At 42.8% G+C, this 19,439-nt stretch overlaps 1 protein-coding gene across 1 annotated transcript in view; it reads right to left on the bottom strand.

Moving 5' to 3' along the window:
• Window positions 1–5,354: 5,354 nt before the first annotated feature.
• LOC308332807 (limbic system-associated membrane protein-like) overlaps window positions 5,355–19,439 on the bottom strand; it is a 75,175-nt gene continuing 61,090 nt past the window's right edge. Inside the window, exons 4-8 of the mRNA XM_080788908.1 lie at window positions 16,452–16,577; window positions 14,645–14,776; window positions 13,466–13,586; window positions 9,520–9,668; window positions 5,355–6,566 (exon numbers count right to left, since the gene is read on the bottom strand). Of these exons, the coding sequence (XP_080645034.1) occupies window positions 6,469–6,566; window positions 9,520–9,668; window positions 13,466–13,586; window positions 14,645–14,776; window positions 16,452–16,577 (626 nt within the window). The 3' untranslated portion in view covers window positions 5,355–6,468. The remainder of the gene's footprint in view (window positions 6,567–9,519; window positions 9,669–13,465; window positions 13,587–14,644; window positions 14,777–16,451; window positions 16,578–19,439) is intronic.

The raw sequence follows: 19,439 nt of genomic DNA, 5'->3' as shown, positions 1-19,439 counted from the left end.
CATCCAGTAGTCCTAGTCATTTCTTTCACTCGTCAATGTTCTTCTATCCATCTAAAAAATAAAGAATAAAACAAAAGGTCTATCTTATGTACCATACTGAAATGTGATTGATGGTTTGAGCACAAAGCATTAGTTATCAAGCAATTTTAAAATACTCACTGGCAACATTATTTTATATTTCTAAGTAGGCATACTCAACAACACTTTACATATGTGGTTGTCAGGGGAAAGAACAATAACAACTTTTTCAGGAAAAACTTAATTAATTAAACCATTTAGGCATGACGTCAAAATGAAAAGAAATGTCTTCTAAATCCTGACAGTTTTCTGAAAACCCTATGTTTCTATATCAGTGGTGCTCAATATTTCATGTCAAGGACCCCAAAATGTATATGCAATTGGCCGCCAACGCCCATTTGAAAATATGTTGTCCCAGAGACCCCTGAAGCAAAGATTTGAGTTAAAAACGTTCGCTCTGAAAGAAGCAGAAAAACACAAAAAGTTCAATTCAAGTCAACTTGAACTCCTGAACCAGTGGGTTTTACTGCGCCATCTGATGTCCATTTTTGAGTGGTGCAACCTACAGTATGTGTTGGTTAATGAGCACCAGTATGTACCAGTAGGGGCCAGTAGGGGCGCCAGAAACAGAGAGAGAGAGACAGTGCTGCACTGTTGAGAGAGAGAGAGAGAGGGAGAGAGAGAGAGAGAGAGAGAGAGAGGGGGGTTCACACAAAAAAAATCAATAATGTGTACATTGAGGTACATGTGGTCTAGTTCTACCTGGCATCTGTCTACTCTATAACATGCTATCTAAGTAAGATTTTAGACTTTGCATACGTAGAGGTACCACAAGAACAGCGTGAGGGGTATTATAATAGGAGCCAACCAATCATATCAACGCTCGACAGGTACAGTACTATACCCGGAAGAGCACACACTCTACAGCAGGGGGACGTGCAACAGGCCAACAGCTCGTGCACCAAGGCCCGCCCCCGCTCGATCATTCAATCGATATTCCAAAGTTGAGAAAAACAAAAACACTTGTAACAAGTTGACGCAATCGTCCGTTAATGTAGTGGTCACCATCAGTTGACCACCAACATGTCTTATATACTGTATAATATACTGTATATGTGAGTGAAGGACAAATAAACCTGATATCTGTGTTTGTCCTATCGACCAAGTATGGAGTTTCACACTGACATCATCAATATGACATCGTCAGTATGGGACGGCCCTGACCCACTCAATGACGTGTGACATCACCATGATCTAAATGGATCTATTTCTAGAGAAAGTGAAACAAGAGCACATCACAGACTATCATTCCACGTTGGCTACAGGACTCAATACTGACACAACCTGAACCTGCTCCTCAGGTGGGAATTTAAAAAGAACTAGGATTCAAAGTAAACTTCTGGTGGCATTTTACAGGAGGGATTGTTAAAACGACTTGACTGGTTGTAGACGGCTTCCACTAAGCCTGTCTGCAGGAATGGTGGACACGTAAGGACATAAAGGAATGCTCCTCTTAAGATCTCTTGCGAGACGTTCAACCCGGAGAAAACATCAGAACATGGATCCGAAGAAGAAAGTAAAGGAATCACTGACCGGGAAAAAACATCAGAACATGGATCCGAAGGAGAAAGTAAAGGAATCACTGACAATATTACAGGAGAAATTACAATTATTTAATGAAGTTAAAACAAACTGTGACCAAGCAACAGAATACATTAAGGTCCAGACTCAGAATACAGAGAGGAAGATTAAGGAACTGTTTGAGAACCTTCATCAGTTTCTACAAGAGGAAGAGGAGGCTAGGATCACTGCACTGAGGGTGGAAGAGGATCAGAAGAGTCAGATGATGAAGGAAAAGATTGATGGTCTGAGCAGAGAAATATCAACAATTTCATACACAATCAGAGGCATAGAGCAGGAGCTGAGAGCTGAACAAATCTCATCCCCGCAGAACTACAAGGAAAGTGTCCAGCTCACGCTGCAGGACCCACAGCCGGTCTCGGGAGCACTAATCGACGAGGTCAAACACCTGGGAAACCTGACCTTCCGAGTCTGGGAGAAGATGAAGGACATCATCTCCTACACTCCCGTCATTCTGGACCCCAACACTGCCTGTCCAGACTACGTCCTGTCTGACGATCTGACCGGCGTGAGACGTGACGACGACGAACAGCTGGCGCTTCCCGACAACCCTGAGAGGTTTGACCAGTATGGCTACGTCCTGGGTTCCGAGGGCTATAACTCTGGGACTCACAGCTGGGACGTTGAGGTCGGTGATAACAGATGTTGGTCGGTAGGCGTGTTGGCAGAGTCTTTCCAGAGGAAGGGAGACGTAGGCGGCCAGTACTGGAGAATAGGTTTAGAAGACGGTGAATACAGAGTAGCCTCTAGACCGCCGGGCTCCTCCACCGGGTCGGCCACGTTTCTCACCGTGAATCACAAGCCCCGGAGGATCAGATTCCAGCTGGACTGGAAAAGAAAGAAAATGTCCATCTCCGATCCCGATGCCGATGCGCACCTGCACACCTTCGCGCACACGTCCACCGACACACTCTTTCCATTCTTGTACAATGGTGATGATACTGTTCCTCTGACCATGTTACCGAGGTAAACCCAGACAGCTGCTTCTTAACTTGTTGACTGCCTCGTTGACACTGTGGAAGCCAACCCAAGTTGAACAACTGCATAGCATTTACATAATTTAATATTTTACTCATTATAGTTGAAATTAGGTGATTTAGACTTTTTTCTTTTCACGTCACAGCCTTGTTTAATAATTGTAATGTTTTTGTTTTTTTACTTCACAGCATCAGTCACACAAAGCTTGTAGCCTGTAACTCTATTCAACTCAATTTCACTCCTCTCAACTAAGCTGCATTTCCATCAGGCCTTACTGGTTCAGTTGGAATGTCAAGTTGATGTTGCAGTGCTGTGGTCTCCTCCATACTAAGGGACTCCATACATAAGACATCTATCTGTCTGTTGAAATAAATAGCAGGCCAACGGTTGCAAATCAATCAGGGGGACAACAGAAACAAGGCCAATCAAATGCAAAGCAGTTGATTTTCACTGTCGGGGGGGAGAGAGAGAGAGAGAGAGAACAGAAGAACAGTGGAACTCAAAGAGTAATAATAACCAACAAAAGTCTATAGCCAAACAGCAAAAAAAACAATCAGTCATGAACCAATACAGCCACAGCATGAACCACAACAAACCTCTGCAACCACAACACAACACACATAACCTGTTTATCAGTCTGACTCTTCAATAAATGTACATTTAACATTTGGTATCGAAAAGGTCAATAAAGCCCAAATCCTCTGCTCAAACCAAAAGGAAATAACAAATTCACTCATAGGCTTATTGAGTGATCAAGAGCCACATACAGTACATACATACTGTTCCTTGTAAGGTATGAGTGAGGCCGGTGGCCATAACACACAGAAGACATGCACAGGACACAAGTGTGAGGCCTAGCTCACACATTCAACGGCTGATACAACATATCAGCATTCAATTCCAGAGCCAATTCCAGAGTCACAGAACATTTCATTTCCACCCAGTCATTTTGGGTCCCAAAATGAAAGCAATAGTACACCAGCTTGAATCACACTAGTATACACACAGCATACAACACAAGCAGCAACAGCAACAAAGAAGCAAAGAAAATAAGTTCCTACTTCCTACCTTGAGCTGCGTCTTCTACTTGTTTTCATCAGTAGTGTAAGTGATGGTCTAACTGTCAAACCAATGGATAGAGATAGTTCCAGTGATCCTGGACTGCACCAACACAGAGTAAATAAGGTGGCTGAGCGTGTACATTCCAAAGTAGCCTACTCAAATGATACAACTTTAATTTCTCGCATTGTATTTTTGTTCAACTTTTTTTGCTGCTATAGTATTGAAAGTAGCGTTGTATATATTTTTGTTCAACTTTTTCATGTGTCTATGTGTTTGTTTGGGGCGTGGCCCACGCCCAAACAAAAAAGAGTGCACTTGAAGCCTGCTGTCAGTGTTAGGGACAGGGTGGGAGTGTCAATCAATTCATGTCAACTGTCAAGTGCATGGTGAGTGCTTTAAGTGGACCAAATTTAATAGCAGTGGAGGGCCAATATGCCTTTCTTTCTATAATCATTCACCAGAGATATACGGTTTAACGTGCTCACACTTTGGGACTTGGGCGTCTTGTTGTTGTTTACTCACTTGTTGTATAGTTGTTTGTCGATGGCGATTGATGACTGCAAGGTTGGTATTATTGGTAGGAGTTTGCGTTGTGTGAGTGTATGGTTCAAAATAAACGGGGGCAAACAAAAACAAGCACAGGCTCCAGACAAACTAAATAAAGGTCTCAAAAAACAGACGAGTGCAGGGTTCGATAACAAATAATAAAGTAGGCTACTTTTCTTTCTTTCTTTCTTTCCTTTCTTTCTCTAACTGCACTGTTTGTGCGTTGCGTGCAAGCTGTTGAAAATCTGTATCTCTACTGGCGTCTTTCTTTCTACAGCTGAGAGCCTGCGGCTTAATTAAAGGGAACCATGGTGCCATTTCTCAAGGCAACCAGTGGGGGCACCATTTGGTCAAATCAAATAAGATGGCTCCTACAAGCAGTGTTTGCAGAACAGCACAAAGGGTTTCTGTCTGCACCTTCAGGAGTGTCATGACTTCACTTAATGCAAGAAAATTCATTTATTTATAGATTTATTTAATTCTAATGTATTGAGAATTATAATACTATGAATCTGGCAAAACAAATATCCTACAACAAGCAAAATAGGCCTACTTGAAGTCATTTATACTGTTCTTTGCCTTATCCGAGTATGAGTGTCTATACTTAAACAGTGTAATAAGGATTCTAAGCATATTTTTATATAATGCTTATGCTTTACAGACATGGGCTTCATATAGGAAGTGTTACCCAACAACACAATGATGTATTGCACTACTACGTACTGTATATAGTGTTTACTTGCCTCTGTGCTGCTCCTGAACACTTCCTCATACAGCTGAAGGACTGATGATATGTTGTTCTGGTTGTGTCGTCATCTGTCCCCCTGCTGTGGTAGTGGTGGTTTCTTTCTCAGCAGATCTTCCACTGGCATACTGGCGGTCCAATTACCGGCGTGCTAAGTTCTCATGTGTGTGTGTGTGTGTGTGTGTGTGTGTGTGTGTGTGTGTGGTCGTCTTTCATGACAACTCAAACTCAAATCTTAATTTGTGTTAACACACACACACACACACACACAGTGCTGCAAAATGTAGTCAGTTAACTCATAATTTTACATATTCATACAAACATAATGTGCAAAAAAAGCCTTTAATGACAGTTTGCAACCCCAATAAGTCCATGTCCAGTATAAAAGAAAACAAATATATACACTACTGATTTTTTAACAACACACACACACACACACACACACACACACACACACACACACACACACACACACACACACACACACACACACACACACACACACACACACACACACACACACACACACACACACACACACACACACACACACACACACACACACACACACACACACACACACACACACACACACACACACACACACACACACACACGCCTAATGCTAAATGCGTTAAATGAACAGTTTAATAAATCAAAATATTCCCTTTCAGGAAATTGAAGCAAATAACCTTTTTTGGATTGAATGTAGTTATATAGTCGCAAGCCGTTGCCGTTGTTAATACTTTTGATTGGTTCAATATTTATAAAACGCACAAACACACGTAATGTTCAGCTTTTACTTTTAAAAGGTTTCAAAAGTAGTGAAAATAGCCATTCTACACCTGTCTCCCCAGGAGTGTCTCTGAAAATTGTGAAACTAATGTAACATAGGCATACATTAACATAAATATCACACATACCGTATCAGTTTACATTTCCCAAATGTCATTAATTAAACAATTAACTGGCCATGAAGCATTTGCTGAAATTGTCTTTTTAACCGTTAATAATAAATGAATGGAACACTTCACTAACGCCTCCTCATCGACAGCTATAGCCATTCATATTTGTCTGGACTGTTGAACATGTGGCTGAGCTGACATCTCAACTCCTGTTTCTGACATGTTTTTGGGGCATTTTTTTGTACATTTTGCCCTGGGAGCCACTGCCGGGAGGGCTTCCTTCCTGACTGTTCCTGACTTGGGAGGATTCATAAAACTCGGGAGGCTCTGTGAATCGTCTTAGTTTAATTCTGTCTGACCAGAAGCAGGGATAAAACATATCTCCCCCTGGCAATAAAGAAAAGACTGACCAGAAGGGGGGGGGGGGGGGGGGGGGCGGGGGTCACAAAAAGCAGAGGCAGGGATTTCCCCCTCATCCTCCCCCAACAAATATAACCCTATAGGGTTTAGGTGGTTTATAGAACCATTCAAATAAATTGTTCTTTCAGGAACCTTTGGAGTCGTAGGATGGTATTAACACTTGTAGAAAAGGTAGACAATGCAACTGAACAGAAGCCACAGGGAGTGAATTACACAAGCAGAGCCGCTGATGTCTCGACCTGTTCCTGGTCCTGTTTGTGTGAGAGAGAGAGAGAGAGAGAGAGAGAGAGAGAACACAGAAGAACAGTGGAACTCAAAGTGTGTAATAATAACCAACAAAAGTCTATAGCCAAACAGCAAAAGTACAGTATTCTGAGGAAAAGCTCAGCAAAACAACCGAAGGCATGCATAGCGTTAGTCCGACGTCCCAATAATCCGACACCCATAAATCCGACACTAACCCTATCTCCAAACATTAACCCTATCTCCAAACACTAACCCTATCTCCAAACACTAACCCTATCTCCAAACACTAACCCTATCTCCAAACACTAACCCTATCTCCAAACACTAACCCTATACCGCAGGCGGAAGCCACGGGCTGAGTCTTAACCGGTAGTCGGACTAAGAGGATGTCGGACAAACAAGTGCCCCCCCCCCCCAACCGAAGGTGAACTGACAAATAACTGATAGACACAGATTAATGTTACAATAATCTGATGAGACAAGACAGGTAACAGCTACAAGGGCAGACAGGAAAACACCAATAGAGGGTATGCGCATGCATAAAGTGAATGGCAAAATCGAGTGGCAAATGCATGTTGTTTAATGCAATTAGATAGGACTTGTCTGTTTGAATGCATGGGCTATCAAGGCCAGAAAGTAGTTTTTTGACACTCAGTAGGCGTTCCTGCATAACTTCCGGGTTTGATGATGATGTCACGCGCATACCCTCTATTCAAAACCACCATTTACACTGCAGTGAAATCCAGCCAAATCTGATTAATTTCTCCAATCCGATCTTTTGGCCGGATCCATTTGGTTCCATTTGTACACTCTCAGAGATATGGGGTTCCTTGAAATTAAAAAAAGTTTGAGAAATACTGTACACTAAATGGAACAGTGCCTTAGTATCATCTGTAACACCTGTGAATGAAGTAGGGAAGAGGCCCGGAAGAAGGAAGCGTTATTCTGTGTGCATAGAGCCCATTGCACTGGAGTGCAAGCCTGGAATTCGGCAAGTGAAGTGCCAGCCTGGGGACCCAAGGCTGCAGACCCAAGGCCTGATGACTTGGCTATGGGCCCAGGGTCCAATACCTGCTTGCTGGGGGTGGGGTTCAGCAGTGACGACCAGTGGCAGTTCAGAAAGTTAAACGGGGTATCAGCAGGGGTTCTCTGGCGGGTCATGGAAAGATACAGCTGACGAGGGCACAGAGGGCGCAGACAGGTCATCGGAGGGGATAGATGGCCAGAGCGCCCCAAGGCAGGGCCAGCTAACGTCACATTTGGCAGGAGAAGCCAGCGGAGACTGACCCTGGGCAATGAGGGCTCTTGGTGGAGCCTGTAGCGGCAATCACGCCTTCTCCTGGCAGGCCTCCGGTTCCCCACATAAAGGGCCAAACAAGACCCTATCGAATGGCTGGAGGCGGTTCAGGATATGCAGGTTCAGAGTCAGGACAGACGGGACAGACGGATTCAGGAAATATAGGAACAGGTACTAGGTACTGCGGGTTAGTGGGCGCAGAACTGGCAGGCTAGAAGTTCACAAACCCATTCCTAATGGGCTGGCATGCAGACTGTGCGCTAGCATCCATTATAACAGCTACAAGGCCAGACTACAAGGCACCAGAGCAATAGTACAAAAAAGAGGCACAAGAAACACCTGGGGAATCATCAAACTACCAGAATTGCAAGACAATAGTAACGTACGGAGCTACGGAAACATGGCTAAACACCTAAACCAAACAGGAAACAAGAATAGGACATAGACAAATAAATGTCCAAGGCTGAAGATATACATGTCCAAGGCATGACAAAAACGGGGCAGAGGAGCAAACTGTGACAGAGTGAAAGAGAGAAGGCGGGGGGAGGGTAAGAAAATGAAGTTATGAACATTACTGTAAATCATTAACATTTCTGAAAATGCTCGCTCATATTTTCTTGCAATTTATGATTGTTAAAGAATAATATACATATTTAACATGGCTGTATACAATTGGACAACCACAAACATTTGGGTGGAGTGGGATTATTAATTGTGCATTTATTTTAGCATTCCTGTGTCTGTAGTGTAAACTCACTAGCCATTATTCTTAATGATTTGTATTTTCCTCGGTCAACTAAAACCATTCAGCTGAAGTCTGTATAGTTGGTAAATTCAGTTAGTTAATTATTAATTATTAAACTAGCTAGCAGAAAGTGCATAGTACATTTCCCCCTGTTAGTAGAGCGTCACAGTCCCGCCCTTTTTCATGACGACGCCAGGCCGAGGAAATAATTCCCAATTAATTTTTCCCATAGACATTTCAAAAAGTATTTATTTAAAGACCCTTTACAAAGCCAACTCGAGTTGTGACAAATCATGACAACAAACACAATATTTTGGACCAAACAAAAGAAAAGCAACAAAAAAAAGTGTTTTAACCTGCCGTTTTTTCATCTTTCTAATTATTTGTTCGGCCAATTTTTTTTTGTTTGTTGTCATGATTTGTCACAACTCGAGTTGGCTTTGTACGACGCTTAAAAGGTCTTTAAATAAATTATTTTTGAAATGACTATGGGAAAAATGCATTAGGAATTATTTCCAGGGCCTGGCGCTCTATAGAGGAAGAAACTGGCACTCTGTATGCCCAGTCTGTTAGTAGAGTAACTTACTATAGAGAAAGAGACTGCCACTCTGTATGCCCAGTCTGTTAGTAGAGTAACTTACTATAGAGAAAGAGACTGCCACTCTGTATGCCCAGTCTGTTAGTAGAGTAACTTACTATAGAGGAAGAGACTGCCACTCTGTATGCCCAGTCTGTTAGTAGAGTAACTTACTATAGAGGAAGAGACTGCCACTCTGTATGCCCAGTCTGTTAGTAGAGTAACTTACTATAGAGAAAGAGACTGCCACTCTGTATGCCCAGTCTGTTAGTAGAGTAACTTACTATAGAGGAAGAGACTGCCACTCTGTATGCCCAGTCTGTTAGTAGAGTAACTTACTATAGAGGAAGAGACTGCCACTCTGTATGCCCAGTCTGTTAGTGGCCACGCAGGTATAATTCCCATAATCCTCCTGGGTGACATTGGCGATAGTCATGACGGAGGAGGTACCGAGGGTCTGGATGTTGATGCCCTGACCGTTGGATATTCTGAACAGGAGAGAGATAGATGGATGTGATATGATGTGATGAATGGCAGCCAGAGTTTATACTGACACACAGTATTCTGACATACACTAGCCTGAGACTTAGCATTACATTAAGGGACATACGTTAGTCCGACATACCAATAGTCCGACATACGTGGCCAGTTAAGACTCACCCGTGGGTCCGACATGTGTTGCCCGTTAAGACACGGTTGGGGTAGGGTGTCGGAATATTGCGTGTCGGACTGTTAGTACGTCGGACAAAAGATATGCACCCCCCCCTGGATGATAAGGCCAGGTGCAGGTATATTCTCCTGTGTCTCTTCATGGTAAGGGAGTGTATTACCAGTAAGACGCACAAACGCGGGAAGCGAACGCAGCTCGTACATATTTGGGTTTTGGACGTATAGCTGCTTTGGGGACTCCTTATATGGTTATGGCTGAGTCATGGTGACGTAATCACTCAGCTCCATATATGGGCACAAAAGTGGGACAGACAGACACACAGACACACAGACAGACAGACAGACATGATCTGCTAGGTCTCATAGTAAGTGCTCACTGCTTCCGCAATTAAACAGGGCTATCAGCCCATAGAGCCGGCTGACAGGCCCAGATACCAATGGGACCCTCATCATCCTATACGTACAGACCTCGGAGCACAAGGCTATTTTTACTAGGCACTGTAGAGGAATACAAAGCTGGTGTACAGCTCCCTTGTTTTTTAGTAAAGTTTATGACTTCTTGGCACATATAGATCTATATTTATAGCAAATCGATCAAGCAGCCACTATAGTTCTGACTATAGTATGGCTTGTTGCCTATAGGCCTATTGGATTGTGGTGATACGTTATACGGTACATTGATTTATTGATTGAATCCTTTGTTAGGCAGAAATGTATGTCATGCTGCTTTATGATAACAAACAGTTCTTCCCTCACACATCATTGTGTGCTGTACTACCAACAGCAGCTACCAACATTCATGAGGACAATATGAGATCACAACATTATATCTCATATATAATATAATTAATGTTCCCACTGTGGGAACTGCATTTAGGAAGTAGTAGCCTATTATTTCACCCGTCTTCATCAAAGCTGACCACCAGGAGGCAGCGTTTACCTACTGAATGATTTTCATGGTCAGCCTCTATTGAGAGACATTACTTAACCTTCAGCCCTGGTTTGAAATAATTTAACCCAGTGAGACCTGAGACCAGATTCTACAAATATCTTCTAAATCAAGACAGTTTTCTGAAAAACCTGAATGTTTCTACATCAGTGGTTCTCAAACTATTTCATGTCAAGGACCCCAAACATCTGAAAATATGTTATTCCAGGGATGTAAAGATTTGAGTTAAAATTGTTTGCTGTGAAATAATATATATTCATTATTCAAAGATTTGCACACGTTTTCCCATTTTCAAAAATAGCAGATCTACAAGCTCATAGAGCGGCACTTTAATGGGTTGAAATGATTTGATCCCTCTAGGCCAAATTAAGTGTTGCACACAGGGTCGCACAGCGATTGGCAGGGCAGCGAGTGGGGGATCAAGAGCATCAGACAGATTGGTGAACCAAATGGACCTCTAAGTTACAGTCCATTTGGTTTCATTTCACGTTCTAAAGAGTTAAAGATCTATAAGGGTCCTTTGGTTACAAACTCTCCCATCAATTCCACCTGGATCCCTCTCAAGGACCACTGGCTGAAAATCACTGACGTAGACAGTCTCCAGACGTGGCAGATTGATTGAAAGTGCTCGGCAGCTGTGTCAACATGACAGTGATCAAACACACGCACGCACGCCTGACCATCATGCCTGTCTGTCATGTTATAGCTGACATCTCACTTTGGGTTGTCTTTTCTTCTCTAAATAATAAATGATAATAAATGCACTCATTTGAATAAAGGCTCTATCGATATTTCTACAGGCTGTGATTTTCAATCAAGCAAAGTGAAACGCTATCGATCGCCGAACCGGCTATGAGGGACAAAAGAAAAAGAAAGAAAAAAACACAAGCATTTCCTTGCGCATGCATGGGCTGCCTTAAGAAGTGTGACAGGAGGGGGCGAGGCAGATGGACTACCTCAGATCTAAGATCAGTTGACCCTCTGAGACTGGCTGCTTTAAGGGATGGTTCACCCTTAGGAATGCGACAACTAAATAATACCCATGAATTCACATCTCCATGGGGTGAGTTTGTAGCTAATCTCTCTCTCTCTCTCTCTCTCTCATTAGCAGGCAGCAGGCACATCACTATCTCTCTCTGTTTACTGGTACTAATAAGTCACATACTCGTGCTCATGACGACCACTGATACATAGATACGCACGGACATTGCTGGTTGTAGGAGTGGTTGCACCACTCAAAAAGTTATATTTGGGTGGACACTCACACTCCACTGATACTAATTGGGTCTTATAAGCACTGTGGATAAAGAGTGTAGAGGTTTCTTGTCAATCACAGTTATGTGGTGAAGTCGAACATAAAGTGTCGATGACTTATGTTGGGTGCTTCAGTGGTTATCTGTGGTTATTGTGTTGTACAATGAATTAACCCATTAGGACTTGAGGTCGATTCTACAAATCGGTATGCTGCTATGCTAATTGAATGCTGCCCTCAGAACGCATTCCAAGGCATATAAGTCTGCATATTAGTGGTGCAAAAAGCGTTGTCTTGTCAAGGACCCCCAAAATGATACTGTAGGTATAGGGCCTATTTGGCCGCTGACCCAGTGATCCCGAGAAGCAAAGGTCTGAGTAAAGCATTTTCGCTTTAAAATATATATTCAAAGATCTTCATAAATTGTTGTGATTTTTCACAAATAGCAGATCTACAACGAGCTTGCACTGTATAGGGCTCCATCTTGCGCCACCCTTATCCCTTATCCCTAAACCCTTATCCCTTATCCCTTATCCCTAAACCCTTATCCCTAAACGTATTTGCCATTTTTTACTATTTTGAAAAACATTTTAAAATAGTTCAACTAGCCGATCTACATCGAGACATTGTGAGCTTGTAGTTCGGCTTTTAGAACTATTTTAAAAGGTTTGAATAGTAAAAAGTGGCAAATTAGTTTAGGGATAAGGGTTAAGGCGCAAGATATAGCCCAATTCCGAGTATAACATAATGGTTAAAGTAGTTAAAATCGGCATTACCATGGTGCATTACCATTATCATAACTCAAGGAGAAAGAGCAATGACGGTTTGCTCTGAAGGAGGTTCTCGGATCAAAACACCCAGACCACTACACCATAGACTGGAGGTATTGGGGTGAGGTTAGAAACCCTGGAGAATGCAAAATGATCCCAAACACTATCAATCTTGGAGCGCTGGTGTGCTGATAGGCCTATTATTTTATGGATGATATCCATGATAACACCAGTTCTCCTTCTGCACAGTTACTGCTCTCTTCCTGTCGCAGAACTTTTACTGCTGCTACACTGGATCCAAATGGAATAACAAATCATATATATAGTATAGATTTGTTATTAACCCTGCAGCAATCTGCAGGGTTATTACATTGACAACTATTGAAACGGTGAATGTCATCACGGTTCCTTCCTGTCTCGCCCACGCTTAAACTGCTTCCATTCCCTCCAGCATGCCAGTGGAGACATTCTGTATTCAATTTACATTTTATTATTTTATAAGTACAGTACATAAGTACATTCACTTTCCATGCTCACTAGATGACAAGTTGCAGAAACCTTGTAATGTATATATTTTCAACTTTTTAATTACTGTGTGTGTGCGTGTGTGCGTGCGTGTGCGTGCATGTGCGTGCGTGGTTGTACCTCATGTCGTCTCTGTACCATTCAAACTCTGGCGTTGGCACAGCGGTGGCATCACACTGCAGAATGCCATTGCGACCCACCTGGCTCTCTGTGCTCTGAGCTCTCTGTATGGCGGGAGGATCTAAACACACATCACAGGAAAGTTCAAGAAGTCTTACACACTTAATTTAAATTATTTAATCATGCATAATCACTTAACTTAATCCGTTTAATACTTTGATGTACGACATGGCATGCGGAAATAACTAAAACAGATCATGTAGATCAATTATTTGAGCTGAAAGCTACCAATTTGTTGATCAAATTAATAATTAACATGATGAACATAATTATATACATTTTATTATCGGCTAAGCCTCTCCTCAGTCGGATTAGCTCAGGCAACGATGATGATAATCTATATATTATACAGTATAGATGACAATCTATAACGATACTATTTATATGAGAGGTCATGCAGGTTATGTGAGACTTATAGCGTACTAGGGAGTGATTAAACATGATCCTACTATGCTGGGGAAGTCATCAAATGTAAAAGGATGTGACAGCAGATTGATTTAACAAGGAGACCGAACAGGAGCTACTGAGAGGAGAGACGTCCCAATGGACTCCTGTCTAGTGGAGATGTGACACTCCTTATGACATGTATTCACTGGATACAGTTCACACACAATGCATTTATATCCCAGATACAGTTTTGCTATTTTAAGGTGACATAATTCCTGGCTAAACGTGCATCTAGAAACATGCCGTATCGTATTACTGCCGGGCAGTGGTGTAACGTAAATAAGTTAGGGGTGTAACGATATAGTAACTGCATAAAAAAAGTATATCGAAATGAAAACTGCAACATTGACTATATGTATCGTTTTGCAATGCAAATAATCGGTATCAAATCGTTTTGCTAAGCAGATAATCAATTGTATTAATACTACATTTTTGTGCGTGGTATTTAGCAATTTTTTGAAAAAAAAGGAGGGGTTTAATTACTTAGTTTAAAATAATGTCAATGTATTTTAAATAGTTACTGTATCGATTTCAAATCATTGAATCGGATCGGATCGCCATAATGAACCAATATCGTCCATGTATCGTATCGCATACACACACACACACACACACACACACACACACACACACACACACACACACACACACGTTTGTGTCATAATGTCTTACAATTAACGACCACGTTGACATATTTGACGTCGGGCACGGCCACGCCGTTGCTGGCCTTGCATTCGTAGCGTCCCGCCTGGTTCCTCATGATACCTGTGATGTCCAGGTACTCCTCTCCATCCAACGGCTCCGCTGCACAAAGAGGGAGACATGCAACCAGAGAGAAAGGGGGGGGGGGGGGGGGGGAGAGGTGAGAACAGAGAGAGAGAGTGTGGAAGGATAGAGGGATAACACAATAGAAAGGAAAGGTGGTGGGAAGAGAAGACAGATGAAGGGATGGGACAGAACAACATTAGTTTTTTGAGTTACAACCTGGTGTAAAAATATGCCCCGTTCTTCTCTGTCCTCTTGCTTTGTCCAATAACTCTCGGCCTTCGTAATAAAGAAGGCCCAGCGGCGTGTGTACTTCCTGAGGAGACCGAAGCAGGGCGGGGCTGGGTACCCCAGTCCTTACCTCCTGCTATAGGTGGAGAGCATCCTCACATCCTGCTTCACTGTGTGGCTGCATGGAAACTGACAATTAAGGCTCTGCAGCGGGTGATGAAGTCTGCCCCAAAAATCGGATGCAGCCTTCCTGATCAGCAGGTCACAGGTGCAGGAAAAAGGCTACCAGCATCATGAAAGATACCACAGCGAACACGGTCTGTTCATCCCCCTCCCTTAAATTGAATTGTCCTGGGGAGCAACTTCCCATTCTGTGAGCTTATATCACAGTCCTGATATCTATTCTCCATGTTGTCTGGGTGTGAAAAGCCCATTCTGTGGGTTTCTATCACAGTTCTGAATATAATAATACTAATAACGCTTTTAAGAACCAGTCACAAAGTGCTTTAACAGAGAAACATATATAAAGACATATATCTATTGACCAATGTTGTTTGGGCGTGAAGGCTTTGAAAAGCTCATTCTGTCGACAGTGGGATGAGCATTACTCGCGCTGTATTCCGCCGACCTGTTCCCAGACACTCAATGCAGTTACAAATCCTCCACTTGTACAAAACCCCACAATTAAGGCACCTTTGTTGTTTAAAAAAAGGAGAGAAAAAGAAACAAAAACCCATCAGAAAAACAATACTTTGCATGTGATGCCAATTAGCATCAAACTTGATCTGTACAAATGTCAAGGAATCCGTCTCATTAGAGCAGAAGAATACCACATGGGGCTAAACACCGAGATATGCAGCTAGTTAATGGTTTAACAAGCTGACAGGTTAATTATCTATGCGCACAGCACCTCTCTCATCTCCTTAACAAGGTGAATATTGATCTTGCTATGGAGAGAATGTCAAGCATGTCCATAAAATGAGCCATGTGCATCAATCAACTATGCATGTTTAATGTTTGTGTTAGGGACAAGATGAAGTAAATTAAACCTGTGAATAGGAGGGGCTATAGTGACCCTCAAAAATCATACTTGTGTCGTGTGAAGTGAGGGCCGCCCAGTGAGGTAACATGACGTCACGGAGAGCATGCTGATTTTTGGGGGGCCTATTTTTTTTTTTAGGGGCGCTAGCCCCTCCTATACACAGGTTTAATGTTTGTCTTTAGTTTGTTTTGTAAACGCATTGACAATGAAGGGATTTTTTTTATATATTAGCGCCCCTCACTTCACACAGGTATGATTTTTTTGTACTGACTTGAATAAGACAAACGGATCATAAACCCGAAAATCTTGGCTGTCTGAGGACATGAATCTCAGCTCCAGATTGTCTGATCCTCAGGTGGCCATGAATGATGATTCAGGACCATCTGTGCAGCCACCCGCTACATAGATGAAGCTGAAACAGAAAGTAACCTTTTCCCTTACCTGAGGGGTTGAGGAGTCTCCAGGTGATAGCAGGATCTGGTCTGCCACTGGCCAGACAGCTGAGTGTCACGTTACTGCCCTCGTTCACATTGATGTCTTCTGACACTTCGTAGATATTGGCTGGGACTGGACAGACGAGGAAAGAATATATAATTTAGGAGCATTCTGCTTGGAGTATGTCACCATTTTACATCATATCCACGACAACAGGACAAACCTGGGTAATGTGTAATTTTTTATACAGTTTGAGGACTTTCTGGTGTTATTATGGTCTGTTTGTCAGCTGGGGTTGCTGTAGTCATTTCCAATGACCCACAAGTACAACCTCTTGTTGTGAATTCACAAAGAATGGAGAGCTTCATGAATTTGTTGTTCTGAGTTTGAGTATAGTAGCTCTACAGAATTTTACCCATGTGAGCATCCTTCTTATGCTGCATTCACATGGAATCAGGCAAGCGGTAGACAGCAGACGGCATGTCATTGGACGGGAGCAGGACGTTAAACGGAACAGGACGGCACGCCAGTACTGGCGACGGTAACGGCAGACGGTGGCTCCAACCAGCAATTAGGGGTAAAACTTGTGATTTTAGATGAAGAGCTTAACTTCCAGAAGCACATCACTTACATCTCCAAGACTGGCTTTTATCATTTAAGGAACATCTCTAAAGTTAGATACTTGATCCTGTCTCAATCAGAGGCTGGAAAAATAGTTCATGCACTCTTTGCTGGATTGACAAAGCAGGTGCTCCATAAACCTCTGCTTGTTCATAATGCTGCTGCTAGAGTTTTAACTAGAACCGAGAAATATGAACATAATTATTCTGTTTCATCCTCTCTTCAATGGCTCCCAGTGAAACAAAGAATTGATCTTAAAGTGCTTCTCATTGAACTCTCAGAAAAAAGGTCTCCTCACTATAAAAAGGATAAAATCTAAATGCTTTTAGTAACTATGACTCTCTCACACACACACACACACACACACACACACACACACACACACACACACACACACACACACACACACACACACACACACACACACACACACACACACACACACACACACACACACACACACACACACACACACACACACACACACACACACACACACACACACGTATAAGCCAATCCTCTAATACCATGAGACACCAGCGGCACAATCTTGTCAAACTGCATTAACTGTAAATGAAGCTACAGCGTTATAGCTGGAGTCAAACGACCGGAGCCAAAATGAAGATGCGCTTCCAGATATGACAGATGGGGTGGGGCAGGGGGGCAATGACAGGAGCGATACTAGAGGCCGCAGGAAACTAGATTGAGGTGACAGAGAATCCAATTGGCTTTTTTCCCCTCTCAGCCCCTCTCACAAACAACGAGCAAGCAGCCCAACCCCAAATGCAATTAAATTCCTACAACGGGGGAGGTTTGTTTCGACAGACACGGCCGTATGTGGCCGCTAGAGGCGGGATCAACGCGATACTGATGACGTATTGAAGCGCTGCCACAGTGCAAATGTAAACATAACCTAACAGGACTACAACTCGAAATTATTATGGAGATATCACCATTTATGTCCCGCTGCTTCCGGTTTATCGTTTCTGCTTGAGAGAGACCAGATGCAGGCAGGAGGAGGGAAATTGTGAACTCAATACTCCCTCAATCTGACGGAGTCAGGTTACCGTCTGACTGGACATTGATACAAAGAAGCTCAGGTTTAAAATAAATACATTACTTAATTGGAATTAAACAAATGCTGCCGTATTGATATGTCTGATCCCTATGACATGGGGAAGAGAAGAGGGGAGAGTAGAAAATGGGAGGAGAGGATATACTTGCTGCTTATTATGTAATGTATGAATTTCAGTACAAACGTTTTAAAGAGGGATAAACATACTTTTTGGACATGCCCGCACCACACGTACACACACACACACACACATACACACGTACACACACACACACACACACACACACACAAACAACACAAAAAGCAAACTAAAGGTTGCATCACCAACTTGCTCCCCAAGCTCCCATGGGAAATAAAATGCAGACCTCTATTAAAAATAAGTGGACATATGCTGCATTACAGGCTGCAGAGTGGTGTTGCCATGTAAAGCACTGTGTCAGCGAGTGGCGACCATATGGTCTCTCTAAATACCATGCCAGACATCTGGTACACACACAAACACAAACACAAGCACACCCACACCCCCACACACACACACCCCCCCACACACCCCCACACACACACACACACACACCCCCCCACACACACACACACACACACACACACACACACACACACACACACACACACACACACACACACACACACAGATGCTGTGAGGATGTTTGCAGTGTTTGAAATACATCCTGATGTGCACAACTTGCACAACATGTAAAGTTGAAAGACAAGTGCAGGGAAATTAGTTTACATGATGGACAGTGATGGTAGAAGTAGGCATGACATGCTTTTGAAATTATGTCATATCTGGCAGCCAAGTCTATGGTCCTGTTTTTTTTAGTTTTTTCTTTTAGATATTTTTTTGCGGCATACGCCTTTTATTGGTTTTTTGAAGGGACAGACAGGTAGGCTGACAGGAAACGGGAGAGAGATGGGGGAAGACATGCAGTAAAGGCCGTGTCGGGCTCGGGAGTCGAACCCGCGGCACACTGTGACTGGATTACCAGTCGGGTGCCAGACGGTTACACCACCGCCTAGGCCAATGGTCCTGTTTTTTTGGAAAATAAAAACGGTCCAATATAACTTTTCCATAGTATTGATGTATCGATACTCTACCTCTCCTGTTGGTTAACACATGTGCCAGCGCCAACACACACACCAGCGTTGCCCTGCCCCTCTTTTCTCCTATCCTCCGCTGCACTCTTATCATATTTCTATTTATTATGCAAGCTATGCTCGTCAAGATGGTATGTGCGTAACCTCCACAGCCCTTTTTTTTTTCTAATATTTTTTATCCCGCG

The sequence above is a fragment of the Protomyctophum bolini genome, assembly GCF_963924005.1.
Source record: "Protomyctophum bolini genome assembly, chromosome: 18".
NCBI classification, from domain to species: Eukaryota; Metazoa; Chordata; class Actinopteri; order Myctophiformes; family Myctophidae; genus Protomyctophum; species Protomyctophum bolini.
The sequence above is the reverse complement of the archived record's forward strand: the minus strand, read 5'-3'. Positions and strand labels throughout refer to the sequence as shown.